The sequence below is a fragment of the Ambystoma mexicanum genome, chromosome 9 (genome assembly GCF_040938575.1).
Source record: "Ambystoma mexicanum isolate Mex_15411 chromosome 9, UKY_AmexF1_1, whole genome shotgun sequence".
Classification (NCBI taxonomy): Eukaryota; Metazoa; Chordata; class Amphibia; order Caudata; family Ambystomatidae; genus Ambystoma; species Ambystoma mexicanum.
The window spans coordinates 705,920,624-705,937,317 of record NC_090931.1 but is presented as its reverse complement, the minus strand read 5'-3'; the positions used below and the strand labels follow the sequence as shown (position 1 = coordinate 705,937,317).

The 16,694-nt window shown below is 42.9% G+C and overlaps 1 protein-coding gene across 1 annotated transcript; it reads left to right on the top strand.

Annotated features, from left to right (window-relative positions):
* The first annotated feature begins 1,092 nt into the window (after positions 1-1,092).
* Positions 1,093-16,128, top strand: LOC138487369 (gamma-crystallin-3-like). Its single transcript, XM_069613944.1, has 3 exons — positions 1,093-1,347; positions 11,383-11,625; positions 15,856-16,128. Exons 1-3 carry the CDS (start codon positions 1,093-1,095, stop codon positions 16,126-16,128), a joined length of 771 nt encoding a protein of 256 aa, XP_069470045.1.
* Positions 16,129-16,694: the final 566 nt, after the last annotated feature.

Sequence of the window (16,694 nt, the reverse complement as noted above, 5' to 3'; positions counted from 1 at the left end):
GAGGCTCCTTTCCTCTATATATTTTAAATAGAATGAGCATTCTACAACTATTCTCGGACATAGACAGTTTGGAGGACATAGTCTCAGGAGATATCCAACAAGTTGAATTTCCAGATGACAATGACTCAACTGTATCATGTATATGGATGAAGTTGCGCATCATTTATAATATGATATGGTCTGCACAAACTGCTTTATATGACCTAGGATTTATGCTAATCGCTACCACAAAAGAGAACTCATTTGAGGAGGCGCCACAACATACTCGAATGCAAGAGGAGGAAAATGAGAGTGTGGCAAAAATGACATTGAATTGTAATAAAACCTAACTAGAATTTAATGAGGTATGTCCAGCAAATCATAATATAATTATATTGAGTTGGAATACGAGAGGGCACAAACATCTACTCAATAATGATAATCACTATCTTAAGAAATGTGATTTAGTGTTGTTGCAGGAAACTTGGCTAAGTGTACCTTTGTCATGGGATAACCCTTTTGTTCATCTATTGCCAGCGATAAAGGGTCAAAAAGGCAGACCGATGTCTGGTGTAGCTACCATATCAAACATGACCACTACAAACAATATAGCTGAGTGGCCCTCTACGATTTCCTTTGTGCAATGTTCCATAATAGAAATACAAAACTCAAAATTTGCAATAATTAACATATATTGGAATCCAATTGCAATTATAGCTGATAAACTCTTCAAAGATATGAATTTATTGATGGAACAAATCATGATTACTAAAAACATTGACCATGTGATTATAGCTGGGGATTTGAATATCAGCGAGTGATCATATGATGGTGGAAGCAGAATTTGCGCTACAACAGCCCCAAAAAGTTCAATAGCAACAAAAAATGTTGGAGAATTTAGTCATCAATCCACAACGGAATAGACTGCATTGGACTGCTCCAGTGCTAAAAGATTTTGCGGGCAGCTTAAGGGAAGATCGATACTGTGCTGAGAGAGGATTGATGCCTCCGGAGTACTCTGATAAAATACACCTATTTGCACTTGCTTCTGATAATAACAAGTGCAGCACTGCACAAACTCATACATTTGATCATTTTGTAAGAATTAGAAAAATGGCTTTCCGAAAAGAAAAGAGACAGATTCTCCTGCTGCCAGAACAGAAGCGTGAATTAGCATTACGCAGAATAAAAACAAAGTATAAAAACTGGATTTGTATGCATAAGGCCACTATGAACCAAAATGATGGTGAACACTGGTTGGAAGTATTTAAGAACAAACGTTCATCACAAATTTGGAAATTGCTAAATATGAGTTCAACTCGCCCGCAGATGCAATCGCAACTAAATGGGGTTGCTGAAAAATATTGGGTGAGTTATTTCACCAATATGTATGCACTTCCTCAAACAAGTATTGCACAAGTAACCGCCAATTGGAAAAACACTCCCTTTTCAATTACATTTGACCAAGAGGATGTGCTATACTATATTAAAAGGGCAAGCTCTTCGAGAGCTACTGGGCCGGATGGCATATCAAATTTTGTCATGAAACAGAACCCGACAATATGGGCATCCATACTATATGCTGTTTTTCAGACATTATTGATAAAACAAAGTGTGCCAGCGTCTTGGTGCAAAGCGATTACAGTGCCAATTTATAAGAAAGGAGACCGGACAAACCCGGCCAACTATCGGCCTATATCTCTGCTGGATGCACCAGGGAAGATCTTCAGTAGAATTGTACTAAGAGATCTTAATGCCTGGACGACTAAGGAGAAATGCTGCGATCCGTTTCAAACAGGATTTGTCGCAGGCTTTGGCACAGCGATTAATATTACAACTCTAAATGTAATCAAGGAGCTCTGTGCGTCAAAAAAACAACCGCTTTATCTGGCATATGTAGACTTCCGAGTTGCCTTTGATTCGGTAGATCGCCATTTGTTAATTCAAAAACTAGTGAGCTTTGGGTGTCCTCCAGCATTAGTTTCGATAATACACTTATTGCATTCAAACACCTCAATGCAAGTAAAACTGAATTTGGATGGCCTTCTGTCGGAGGTGATTTTTACTGAGCGAGGGGTAAAACAAGGGTGCATACTAGCGTCCACTCTATTTAATCTATTCATTTTGGTCTAGGATTGGATATTATGAAAGCAATGCATGATGCACCAAAACTTGAAGGGCAGTCCATCGCCTGGCTTTTGTATGCAGATGACCTTGTACTTATTTCATAGACGCCTAGTGGTCTGTAAAATATGTTACATAAACTAGATCTGTATGTTGATAAAAACAACTTAACACTAAATCTAGAAAAAACTCAAATTATGATACTAGGCAAAAAGAAAAAAAAAGAAACCAAAAGCTTACTATAGTTGATGAATACGAATACCTTGGAGTATTATTCAGCAACTCGATTGTGAATAAACCTCAGCTAAACAGTATAAATAATAAACTAAACGTGCTCACCTCTCAAGCAAGGATTCTCCAATATAAGTTTGGGAAATTTTCTTGTGCACATATTCTTGTATTCTTCCATCAAAAAGTGGTACCGATCATCATCTATGGAGCTGAGACGTGGCTGCCGCAAAACAGAATTTATTGGAATAAATTAGAAGCACAGTTTTGGAAAAGAGTACTGAATCTCCCTAATTCAACTCCCACTGCTCTTCTTCGTTTTGAGTTGGGCAACTTATCTATACACGTACAAGTAGCCTAGAAAAGATGTTGCCTGTTCCGAAAATGTGTATTAGGTTTAGCTGAAAAAAACGTGCTTACAATATTGGCAAATCACTTATTAAGATCAGAAAACGCATTCCCGTTGAAATGGAGAGCGGCTGTAATTGAAGATATGAGTAACGCTAACATCTCGCTTGACACTCTGTTAAATAACCCTAACAAAGCAAAATTGAAATTGCACCAGTATGATTGGAATAGCACCCAACAAAAATGTCTGCAATTAAAAGATTTTGATAGAGCGCTTTTCGGTCATAAAAAATTTCGACAGGCGGCAGACTATTTACTAAAATGTCCTTCATTCAAATTAAGAAATCAAATATTAAGTTTTCGTTTGAACCTGTGGCCAACTAACCAGATATTAGTAAGAAGAGGTCTATTACAAGTCGAAAATGTAACGTGCCGATTTTGTAAAGTATCAAATACTAAAGAAACATTAAGGCATTTATTAATTGAATGTGATGAATTAAGAATGCAGAGAGAAGTGATGATCAAGAAATTAACACAACATCACCTTATTAAGCGGTCAAATGATGAATTGTGGCATGAGCTATTTGCCACTCCAAAAATTTCCATAAGAATAGCGACAATGCAATTTTTAAATACAGTATTGCTCACTACGGGCTCTGAGGAATAAATGATTCTAGTAAAATGATTGATATTAGTGGTTAAAGCAATGTATACTTGAAGAAATGCGTGGCTTATATCCACTTATATCTTCAAATTTACTCATTACTAGTTTTAATGTTATTATCTTCATAAGTGTTTATCAATTAGCATTGATCCTAATGTTGCTTTTAAGTATGTATCTTAAAGTCGATAACAGACAGTTCCATCTGTAACTTTTAATGTTTGATGTGTCGTAGAGAAAGGTTTTATGTAATTATTCTTCTTGTCTATGATATGTTTGTTTTGAAAGGTTAATTAATTAGCCAACCAAAATAAAAAAAAATAAAAAATAAAAAAATAGGCCTCCAGGCTATAAAAGGAACTTTGCCGGCTCCCTCGATGACTCCCTATCAGCCACCCTAATCATGCATCCATCCCTCACTATATTAGGACATATAAAAATCGGTTTGACGTCCCCACCAACCCAATGACCCATTTTGACAACATTGTAGCTCTCAGCTTCACTCAGCTGATCTCCCTCGCAACTCACACCACAGGGCACAACCTTGATGTCCTTTTCAGCATCTCGGACCTGCTCTTCATCCTCCTGCCTTGTCCACTAACACGGACAGATCACTACACTAAATTCTTCTCACACCTGCATCCTTCTCATGCCCCATCCTGCCCTGCCAACCCCACTTCTAACCCCCTCCCCTGCAGTACCTCTCTGGAATAAAGTCATCATAAACCCTGATCTGGCCAATTCCCTTCTAAACACCTATCCAGTCTTCCCATCGCTATGTGGATACCCCTCCATAGACCTTTTGGTCCTTGGCTCACCAGCACCCTGATCCCATGCATGCCGACTAAACGCACCCCTCAAAGATCAGGCCCCATCCCAAAGTGGTACACACCCTCTCTCATATCCCTTAAAACGGTCAAGCATCAGAAACTTTGAGGACAAACCCCACACCTCAAAACGAAATCTCTCGTGAAAGATTATATAGGCCCTATCCGAACAAAATAAGAAAAGCCAAAATATCTTTCTATGTAAACTGGATTTCTAACTCTAATAACCCAACCAGGGAACTCCACAAAACCATCACTGAATGCAACACCTTGAACTGCTCAACTCCTCACTCACCACACTCCTAAGCTTTCTGCAACACACTGTCTAACCACATGCACAACATCGCTATGGAAGGACACTGCCTCATCCTCTCCAAACTAGCTTTGGCCACCCCCACCCCCTTCCTTCTGTCCTATCCCTCCCTAGTCCACTCAGTCAGTCCTCTCGTCGTTCACACCTAAACTTCTAGCACAAAGCTGGCCCTTGGGCTCCGCTGGAGATCACTGTCCTGCTACACTTCTTAAAAACGACACCATGTGCTGGCACATTGCTCCGGCCATTATTAACAACTCTCTCTCTCTCTCATCTGGTATCTTCCCGGAGGTCTTCTCAAAAAACTCACTCTCAACCCCCTCTTTCCTTCAAAGAACAGACCTATCTCCAACACCCATGTCATTGTCAAACTCCTATACCACACTGCTCGGCCTATTCACAGGAGCCAACATGCTCCTCCACCCAGCCCCTTTGAGGAACCGAATCTGCACTTGTGACATCTGGGACGATCTAAAAAGAACAGCTGACTTGGAAGGATGCGCTGCACACATCCTGCTCAATCTGTCTGCCACTTTTGACACCATTAACCACGCACTTAATTTACAGACCCCCGGGCCCACCAGGCTCCTTTGAGGAAGACATCACCTCACTAGTTGCCGAAAGCTCCAAACTTTCAGCACAAATGATTATACTTGGAGACTTCAATCTTGGGTTTAATGACCCCCTCGACGTCCCAGCCACTGCCCTGGCCACAGCATTAGAGGAGCATGGCCTCCAACAATTCTGCTCCAAACCTACCCATTCGAAGGGCAGAATCCTCGATTGGGTAACCGCCCTTAACTGCAACATTACCATGAAGGATCCCATACAGCTCTTATGGACTGACCATCATTTCCTCCCATTTGACATTAACACTAGCAGCCTAGTGCATAACAAGCCTGTTACCGCACCAGCCTGCCTAACTAGGAAAAAGAGTAACATCACAGCGGAAGCCTTAATACCCTTGGTAACCCCTATCCTGAACGCACTACCAGCCACAACCGACCTGAACCAATTGGTCAACGTCTACAATAATTCCATGGCCATAGCTGTTGACACTATTGCCCCACTAAAAATGCGCAAAGGGAAACCAAAAGCGCACCTGAATACATGGTACACCCCAGAACTTAAATCCCTCCGGCAACAAAAAAGTAAACTTGAAGCACTATGGAAATCAGCGCCCTCAGCAATTAACAGAACGAATCTCACTAATATCTCCACTTTCTACAAAAATGAGATTATACGCGCAAAGAAAGAATCGCTCAACTCCAGGATCTCGGAGGCAAGCTCCAGCTCAAAGGAGCTCTTTAAGATCCTAAAGGAACTAGAAAACCCCATTCCTCCCACGGATACTTGCACTAAAAATAAACAATGGTGCACAGGGATCCAGAATGCCCTTGTTAACAAAATTTCAGGGCTCCAGTCTAAAATTGACAATAAACAACAACAACTCACCTATGTTCCGACCTCCAGTCCCACCCCTCCCCCTCCTACAGCCTCCAGCCCAGGATTCACCTTCAAAAAGGTATCCATACCCGAAGTACAGAAAATCATAGCGTCATTGAAACCTTCGAACTGCAAGGGGGACAGCTGTCCCGCTCAGATTATAAAAGATGCTGCAAGGGATCTCTCCCCATTCATCACAAAATTAATAAACCTGTCTTTCTCTGATAACTCGGTCCCTAGTAATCTAAAACAATCCTGGGTCTTACCACTACTAAAAAAAACTACCCTCGACCCAGATATACCCACAAATTACAGACCCATCACCACTGTCCCATTCCTACTAAAAATTCTTGATAGAGTGGCCTATCTACAAATCCAGGATTACCTTGAGACAAACCATCTACTAGGAATTCGCCAGTCCGGCTTTCGTCCACAACACGGGACAGAAACGGCCCTGGTCGATCTCAAGTGCCAGATAGACGACCTCAAAGACAAAGGTAAAGCTGGCATCCTTCTTCTTCTTGACCTATCCGCTGCCTTTGATCTGGTTGATCACAAAATCCTGTGCAACCATCTGTCATCGGCAGTTCACTTCTCCCACTCCGCAATTTCATGGATCCAATCCTTCCTGGACAATAGGACCATGCGGGTCTTCTCACCCCTAGCAGCGGCCGACCCTATTCCTATTACTTGTGGTGTCCCAAAAGGATCGTGTGTATCACCCACTTTGTATAACATTTTTACAAAGCCCCTATTCGACAAGCTGGACCATCTGGGTGTCACCTACACCAACTACGCAGACGACACCCAGATACTCCTCACCTTAACCGGCAACTATAATTCGGACGCCATTTGGATCAATGAAGTCTTCTCCATCATTCAGGCATGGATGGCCACACATGGCCTCTGCCTGAATGATGACAAGACTGAACTGCTCCTTGTCGGCTCACCCAACACCATTCGGAAACTTAGTCCTAGCTACACTAGCCTTACCATTGACGGCAACACCATCACTATCGCCAAGAGTGTAAAAACCCTTGGTTTTTACCTCGACACGAACACTAACCTAGCCAAACAAATTAATATGACTGCCTCAGCCACGGCCTACACAGGCAAACTAATCAGGGCCTGTAGACCGCTGATCTCCCCTAACAACTGCCTCACCTTAGCCAGAGCACTTATACAATCTAAACTAGATTACTGCAATAGTCTCTACGTAGGTGCCAACAAAACGGTAATCAATAAACTGCAAGTTATACAAAATAATGCACTCCGTGCCGCCCTGAATATTCCCAGAAGAGAACATATTTCGGCTACCAGAATCGCATGCAAATGGCTATCCATCCAACAAAAAATAGATCTAAAAACTATCTGCCTCACCTATAAAGCACTCAACGGCCTTGCCCCGCCCTATCTCACCAACAAATTCACACTAAGACAGAACACTAGAACCACTAGATCCTCTAATACACTACAATTGACTGTGCCCAAATTCTCCCTCAAAAGAGCTGGTGGTTCCAGCTTCCCAGTTCTGGCTTCACAACTTTGGAATACCATTCCACTGGATATCAAATCTACACCCACCTTCCAACCTTTCAGAACTAAGGTCATCACCTGGTTACTCAACAATTAACCTACCATGATTGAATGCATACCTCCTGCTTGATTGTATTTTGCACCATGCCAGCATATTACTGTCTATGCACGAATTGCTATATTACTGTCTATGCACGAATTGCTATCCTGTCTTGTATACCTTTGCTTCATCATTGTATAATTGTACCCTACCTTGCCTGTAACTCGAAGATTAAGCGCCCATATACCTTTGGGTCAGGTGCGCTATACAAATTAATAAACAAAACAAACAAACAAACAAAACAAAGCAATTCTAATGGATCGGCTTCACACACTAGGCATCAGAAGGGACGCCACCCTAAAATGGATCTCATTCCTTTCTAATTGATCACAAGTCATGCTCCCTCCGCCTTAAACCTCTGCCCCTTGCCCTGTCCCGACAGGAGTCCCTCAGGGAGCCTCCCAGTCACCCCTTCTCTTCAATCTCTACCTGAGCCGACTGCCGGCACTCATTTGCTCTCACAACATTTCATGCTATAACTATGCAGATGATACTCAGATCATTTACAAGATCCACAAAACAACAACATCCCCCCAACCTCTCCTACTGCCTCTCTGCAATCAGTCACTGGATGACAGCCAGCCTCCTTCTCCTTAACCCTGGCAAAACTGAAATACTACTATATGGCAAAACTGCTCTCATCCCCCAACCGATACCCTGGCCACACGCCCTGGGAGGCCCACCTGCAGCTTCAACCTCTAAAAAATCTAGGATGCACAATGGTCTCTCCCTGTTCCAAAACATCACTCTGTGTCCAGAACTTGAAACTTCTACTTACGCATCCTAAGGAAAATCTTCCCTTACCTATCCTACTCTCATAGACTCTCTGCAACATTTGCCATTATTCTCTCCTGCTTATACTCTGCCAAATCCCTCTATCTAGGTCTCCCAACACATTAGCTCAGGAAACTCCAATGAATACAAAACTCTGCAGCTAAACTTCGCCTCGCACTCTCACACAGAGAACATATTATCCCCGCCCTCAGAGTACTACACTGGCTGCCTCTTAGGCGATGGGCGACCTTTAAAGCTATGTGCATCACACACTGCACCTTCCATAGCACTGGACCAGGGTTCCTCCATCCGACCAGATCTCTCTGATCAGGCTCTGCACTCCTTCTCGTAAATCCCCCCACAAATTTACCAGAATGGGAGGCTCCACCTTCACTGTCCAAGCCCCCTTCATCTGGTACTCCCTTCCACTACACATCCAACACAATGAACACTACCTCTCCTTCAGAAAGGACCTAGAAACGTGGCTATTTCCAGTGGCGTCCTGAAACATCACATCTTCGCTCTTCCAGCCACAGCTGCGTCCTATCCAAACCAGTCGCTCGGCAAGATGTAGCATAACACAGATCAGCAATGCCATCTCCAGCCACCTAGCAACAACAGTTCAAAACTTCACCCAGGACATGACCTGATGCCCCAGGTGGCCTGCCTCACAAACTGGCACCCACAGACCACTATCAAAACAACTCAGTCATCCACTGACTGCAGACATGCCAGACTGTTACTTTTGTTTGTAATGCAATGCCTCACTTAGTTACATGGACACACTCCACTCGGCGGAGGCCAGCTGTAATTTCGGTGCCCCCACCTAAGGACACCAGCATCCCTCTAAATCCCTCTAAATACACAGTGCTCAGAAATAGTCCAGTCTATAAACTACCACACGCACTCCAAACCTTAAGAGTTCCTTCCATCACTAGAAACTGGTGTTAGGATACCTTATCCTCTGGACTCACCTCTCTCAGTACACCTAGAAGACCTTGTATTTAGGCCTTCTAATGCACCTTTATGCAGGAGCACTGCCAACAAATGACAAATAAAGATAAGCAGGGAGCCTCGATATCACATCTAGAAGATAAGGCAAATGATCAATCACACCTAGAAGATGCAGTATGATAGCTTGTCCATGACGCTTTGAAGACCTAATGCAACAATCCGGCTAGTGGGCCTAGAGGACTCCCTCTGACAGACTACGGCACCACCAACAAAGCTCCATCCAAGCCTCAAGGTAGGTATAAATGCACCACTTTGGTGGACATTCGGTCTAGCTCAAAACATAACGATCTCTTGCCTTCACACACTCTCCTGACCTCCCTCAGCACCCGACCACATGCCTGATCTCTACGGTTGCTTACAGGAACCCAGCCCACCCAATAATATATCTTGGCCAAAATACACACACACATTCTAAACCTCTATGAGAATTTCCCATACTCTGGACTGTGGTCCCCGAGGGCGTTCCCACCACAAGCGCGTTAGGACTATAGTAATGGTAAAAGGCGCTATGTAAATAACTAGTACAATTACAATTAGAACATTTTGAACAGTCTTTTGTTTGTTTAAAAAGAATACAACTGTAAATGTGTGCTATAGTAACTTGATAAGTTTGGTCAGCGGAAGTGAGGGAAGGGATGACTGAAATGCCAGGTACGTTGAGAACAATTGGCAAGGCGTCATTACAAATGTTTCAAAAATGTTTCTTTGGTCCCATGTCTGACCTGTGTTTCCTGGTGCCTGCGAGCTAATGCTTCAGTCAGCAGCCAATAGAATGCTTTTCGACTGATGATGATTCATATTGTTAGTAACCATGCATGTCCAGTGCTGTGGTATAGGTTTCTAGAAACAATGTAGTGACCCTTCACCCTTGCCCTTGTAAACAAAAGCAGAGCCAACCTGTGCACAAACATAGGGCATGACCCACCACAATGTTGAACTGATTCATACATTTTCCCTCATGAACAGAACAGCTGAGCCTGTTGAGTTTGCACTTCTAGTGTGAGCGGGTGTATTTAAAGGCACAGTCTGCAAGCTGCGAGGTACCAATTCCACCAGCCAACATGAGAAAGGTAAGAGCACCTATTTTGCAAAGTATATGACTAACAGCAGCCGAATTGTATTGTGTGTCATACGTTGATTTGTTTATATATATTTCAGGGCGAGGCGATATATGTTAACTTGCCGCCTATTAACAAGCATTATCTTATTGTATTTTTGATTCTCCTAAAGACTAGTTCTAGGACCCCGAAATGTGCATGATGAGCCTAAATCCTGATCTGTTTAAGGACAGTTTGCACATGATGGCGAAGACAGCTTTTTCTGATGTTATGTGCAGAGTGCTTAACTTGAATGCACAAAATTGAACACAATTGCACACATGGGGCATCATTACAAGTTTGCCGGTCCGGCAACAACGGTGCCGGTAAGCTACCGGCACCGTTGTTACCGGACCGGCAAACTACGAATTCTGCGAGCGGGTGCCTTCCAGCCCACGAGGTGTGACCTGGCAGGCAGACCGGCACCCACACGCAGACCTCGACAGATGCACATACACCATTCATGAATGGTGCCGGTGCATCCAGCCTCCCCATTCCCATTGAAACCAATGGGACTCAAAAGGGAATGGGGAGTAACAATTACCAGCACCCGGCAATGGGGATTTACCATGAACACCAGGGCTGTAATGCACTGGTAAGTCCCCATTAACGGGTGCTGGTAAATTCATGACTCCGGTGGCAGCCGTGCCAGTATTTACCGGTACGGCTACCGCCAGGGTAATAATGCCCCCAATGAAACCTTAAAACTCGACAAAAAAACTCGGAACAGTATATACCATATTACAGATATAAAATGTCAATAAAAACTTAATAACACAGTAAAGAAAATCAGATCAAGAAAACGACAATGTATCTGTATTTTTAAGACTTTAATATCAGTTGCTTGTATCTGTGTCTGCCATTACGAGGGAAACAAGATTAAAGGCAAAAAAACTAATCTAAATAGTTCTTCTATTTTAAATATATTCTTATAGATCACCTTCTACGAGGACCGGTATTTCGGCGGCCGCTCTTATGACTGCAGCTCTGACTGTGCCGACCTGAACTCCTACTTCAGCCGCTGCAACTCCCTGCAAGTGCACAATGGCTGCTGGATGCTCTATGAGCACCCCAACTTCAAGGGATACCAGTATTACCTGAGAAGGGGGGAATACCCTGATTACCAGCGCTGGATGGGCTACAACGACTCCATCCGCTCCTGCCGCATGGTACCAGAAGTAAGTATTCATTTAATTTAATAGCTGCCAGTGCTTCCTGACATAGGACTGTGTTTTGCGTTTACATCCTACATCGAGAACATTTTAGTATATTTGTCATTGCACAAATGTCATTGCTTGTTCATAGTCTGTGTAGACATACCAAGCTGATCAACCATTACACGGCACATTTAATTGGCAGATAAAAAGTTAAACATTCCGAAGCTGTTTACCCTATTCTCTTCACATAGTTAATTTTCATAACATATAATGGGCCTCATTACGGGTCTGGCGGTAGCTGTGCCTGTAACAAAGGCTGCGAATGGGCAATTACCAGGTCATGCTGAGGTCAGCGGACCTAGTAATTTCCCATTTGCGGGTGCCGGCAATAAGGGACTCCCCATACCCATTCGGCCCCATAGGGCTGAATGGGAATGTGGAGCTCGGATGCACTGGAACCGTTCATGAACGGTGCCGGTGCATTAACGATTTGTGCTCCTGGGTGCCGCACTGCACACCAGGTCGGACCTGATGGGCAGAGCGAGACCCGCAAGCACAACTCGTAGTATGGTGGCACAGTAGCAACAGTGCCGGTAGCGATACCGGCGTTGTTGCCTTACTTCTAATGAGGCCAAATGTGTGGAATGAATGATTATTATCAACATTTAGGAGTGTGCTCAACTAGGCCCAGCCCCTCCTGACTCTGACGCTCCACCCAGAGATGTGCACTAGAAGCTTGGTGTCAGACAGGAATCTCCCAATGCTTAACAAACATGGCAGGTAGGGGGCAGCGTTCGGAGCAGTGGGACCTTAACATGCTATTGCTTCAACCACTAGACAATGTGATAACACGGGGGTTAAGGGCAAGTGGAAGGAGGGATTGCATTTCTCCCCCTCTGTGAACCCCTTTAAAGGGAGTATGACGCTCATAAATGTACCGGGTGCCCTGATAGTCCACAGAAGAAGAAGATGTACACTGACTAGAACATTCTATAAACTTGCGCTGTACTGTAACACAAAGCAGCTATTTAGATGTCCCATTATGATTTATCCACTCCAAGAGTTGCCTAATGTGTATATATATATATATATATATATATATATTAACCATAACTACATGGCCACTACCGTGTCAACATAGTGAAATCCAGATACAAATCATTTCTTTATCACACGGTTTTCCAAATGGTGCCACCATCCTAAATACATCCAGTTGAAAGCTAACTCTATTTTTTCAAATACATTGGCCCTCATTCTAAGTATGGCAGTCCTAAAATAAGGGTGCCTGTAGCAACGTAACTGCCATACTACGGGAATGCCGGTAGGGGCCACGGATCCCCCGGCAGCACTCGCCTGCCGGGTTGTCAGGACCCTAGTGGCATGTCTCTCGCTGAAGCACCTTTAGCAACGGTGACAGTGCTTTGTTGACCCCATTTCCATTGAGTCATATGGTACTCCATGGCAATGGGGATTAAACATTACCGCCGCCGCTTGTGGTATATCAGGTGGTGGCATGGTGTTACTTGCCGGCAACCCACCGCCTACCGGCAGGTTTTACCATCAGCCCTGTAATGAGCCCCATTCTCTGCCAAATTGTAAGTCATGGTGACCTGCTAGAGAGGATTCTTTAATTGCTATTTAAGGAATCTCTCTAGCCAAAATGGGTGGTTGCAGAGCTAATGGAGGCATAGTGGAAACAAAAGTGAGTCACTGTTCTCAGTAATTACTATTCGGTCCCATCAACGTTTCCGTTTATCCATGTAACAATTAAGATATCGTTTGAATCACCCAACCCACCTTTGTATCAATACAAATACAGCCTTTTGGTTTTAGCTATATGTTGATTCAAAAATGTGTTTGTTTAGGACAATTATGATTGTTTAAGCAGGCCAGTAGACTATAAAAAACAAGCCCCAAAAAATCACACCAATATAAGTTTACTGGTGTAGTATTTAAGCCAATGCTGCTAAACCATTGAGTATTCATGAGGAAATCATTGCCCATCTTTCCTTAGCTTGTCTGTGCCATTACAGAAAAGGTGATACCTTATGCAAAGCAGTTCAGCCTAAAGGCAGCAGTCGAGGGTGACCTGCTAGGTCAGACTGCCAATGCAGGAAACAGTTTACAATCCCTGTCTGCCTAGAAGGCCTTTATGTATCCCAAATTGCATGAGGAAGCTGGTTTTCCGTGGGTAACATGTTGTAAAATTCAATTAGCCATACAATCTCTAGCAAGAACATTTCAGTTTCTGAAAATATCTTTACAATAACAGAACTTTTCAAACTCTTTAAGATGCTTTTGCAGGGGCAAGCATACATTTAGATGGATGGGCTAGGAGGCCACACCATCACAGGATATGCTCATGCTATATAGGTGTTGTGAATACACTGGGATGAATACATACAGATACTGACTGCAACTTTGGATTATGTCCGGATCAGATAAGGGGTGGATACCCCCATTGTGGAATTCCTCTGCCACTGCCTACTATTCTCTGGTTAGAACGTCCACACAAGCCTGAATATTTACTTTATTAAGAACACTCTGAAGATATTACCACGATCAGGAGCATTCAAGAGTCTGTGGCCTAGTAGTTACATTTTTCTTGAGAGGGTTGGCATTAAGATACCCTGGACACTTGCATCAGAACAGGTATTCAAATTGCTGGTTACTTTGAAATATTCCTGAACAGCAGGAGCTAGAAGAGTATTGTGAATGCTGATGAACCGTGCTCGTGCTCCCTTCTGCATGTTGTAGCAGTGATCTGGGCATGCATGATTCCACTCAAACAAGTGGCGGATTTAAAGAAGTGAGAGGAGTTTTCAGGGAATGGGCAGCTAGAAATGGGTGTTATTGCCTTCTTCCTTTCTTTAGAGGGTGGAAGTAAAATATGATCTGAAGAAGATACCAACATTCTTAAATCTTTGAGCCAGGGCTGGGTGTGAGCTCAGAATATGAGATCTAGTGAAGGGTTCTCTTTTTCTTCATCACCACCCAGTTTCAGCACCCCTATATTGGATCAAAAAAGGTAGAGGTACTTCTCTTTCATATAATAATAGTTTGGGCACATTACTTTCTCTGTTGATAGTCCACTGGGTCTTTGGCTCAATGTTGTCTTTGATGAGGATCTGCAAACAGGTGAGATTATACTAGATGGGATTCAATCACCTGAGCAATGGGGGCACATATCGCGGTTTTCTAGCAGAAGTTGGTTGCTCCAGTGATTATTTGATGTCTGTCATTTTGATGAGTGATTGTCTCCAATACACCATGATACCTGATTATTTGTATGTACTCTCCCAAATGCTTAATAACAATATTATGTCCTACAGTGCTGTGACCATGGGTTTGTGCAATTTCTGCACAATGCTGTTGACTATTGCATATGTTCAGGTTTCAAGTGTAATGATCAGGGCCTTTAGGCATTAGTTCCAAATATGTGCCTGTTATAAATATGATTCAGTGCAACCAAGGCATATATGTAGCTGATGCACTAGCACACTGAGTGGAGTTTTATGTGTTGCATACTACAATGATATGAAGAGGGTACAGATTGCCACACCACATAGTCCCAGAGATGGATATGTTTGCAGAGTTGCAAGACTAATCCACATTACTAGTAAGCACAGGTGAGGGATATCACACCCTGGAGCGCCCTCTTTCGGTGTGGGGACCAGCAGGTTCTGCCAGATTCCTCTTTTTAAAAAAAAAAGGTGTCTATGTGGAGATAGTAGTTTTTAGAACATCCCTGAGGTTGTGACATCACATTTTGGAATTTTGTTGTGGCATGGCAAATTAGATATTAGAACTTTACCCAGCCCCAAGATGGTCTAAGATACTTTGATCCTGGTTCTGACAAGAGGCCATTGAGGCACTCCTTCTAATAGGAAATGAGCTTCTGCTTGTGGTAGGGTGACCATTTGAATGGAACTTTGGACTATGCAAATGAGCAATGTCTGCAGTCAGCAGGATGCCAAAATATTACATTCCTCAACATATCTGGTGTGACATGGGGTTATTACCTCTTCCAGAATATCATCAATAAATATGGCTCACTACCTGGAGAAAAAAGCAATAAGGCCCTTAGATGTAAAGTCATGTGGTCTTAAATCTAAATTGGATGCTTGCATTGAAAAGAGACTGGGTGAACGCAACTAAAATGTACAAGTGAAAGTTTGTGAGCATTTATTTTTTTTCTGCAATCTGTCCAATGTTTTACATCGTATTTATTTATTCTGTTTCCTATTGCAGCATCGAGGCTCCTTCCGGATGAGGCTGTACGAGAGAGGTGACTTTGGGGGACAGATGATGGACTTCACTGATGACTGTCCCAATGTTTATGACAGGTTTCACTTTAATGACATCCACTCCTGCAATGTGCAGGACGGCCACTGGATCTTCTATGAGGAGCCCAACTACAGAGGACGCCAGTACTACCTGAGGCCCGGCGAGTACAGGAGATACAGCGACTGGGGAGCCGTGAGCCCCAGGGTTGGCTCCCTTAGACGTGTAGCTCATATCTAAAAATTCTAAAATCCTAAAAATGATTTGAATGTAACTTGTTAAAAATGTGTCAATAAATTATTTATCACAAACATGTTTTTTCAACTTCTTATGTTTCAAAATGCCACATTGTATGAATATAAGAAATTATCAATTTACTAATAATGTAACAATTGGGTGTGAAAAAACCTTATTTAGGATGTGCGCAACCACTCTTGAATGACAGTCTGATATATTACGAGTGGTGTGCTGCAGTCGCGAGGAAAAGGGGGTGACTTCTATCCTTTCGTGCTCACTGCCAATGGAAATAGTCGACATGTTAAACGCCTTGCGGTTTGTTTTATTGAAGCAATATTTGTTAGTCTCCACAAACTTGCATCTTAAATGTAGTTGCAAAACCACATTTATCACACTGTATATCACATAGCAACATTGTTTAAATCAACTATTGATACACTGCAAGGTCTTTTTGTCAAACAGTGATTAACTGGAAAAGTGAGGGAACAAGAAGGGAAAATAATTGTTTTGTAATCAGCCTTATTTGATAAGTTCAATATGTGTTAGTTATCCGTCCAAAATGTGTTAGT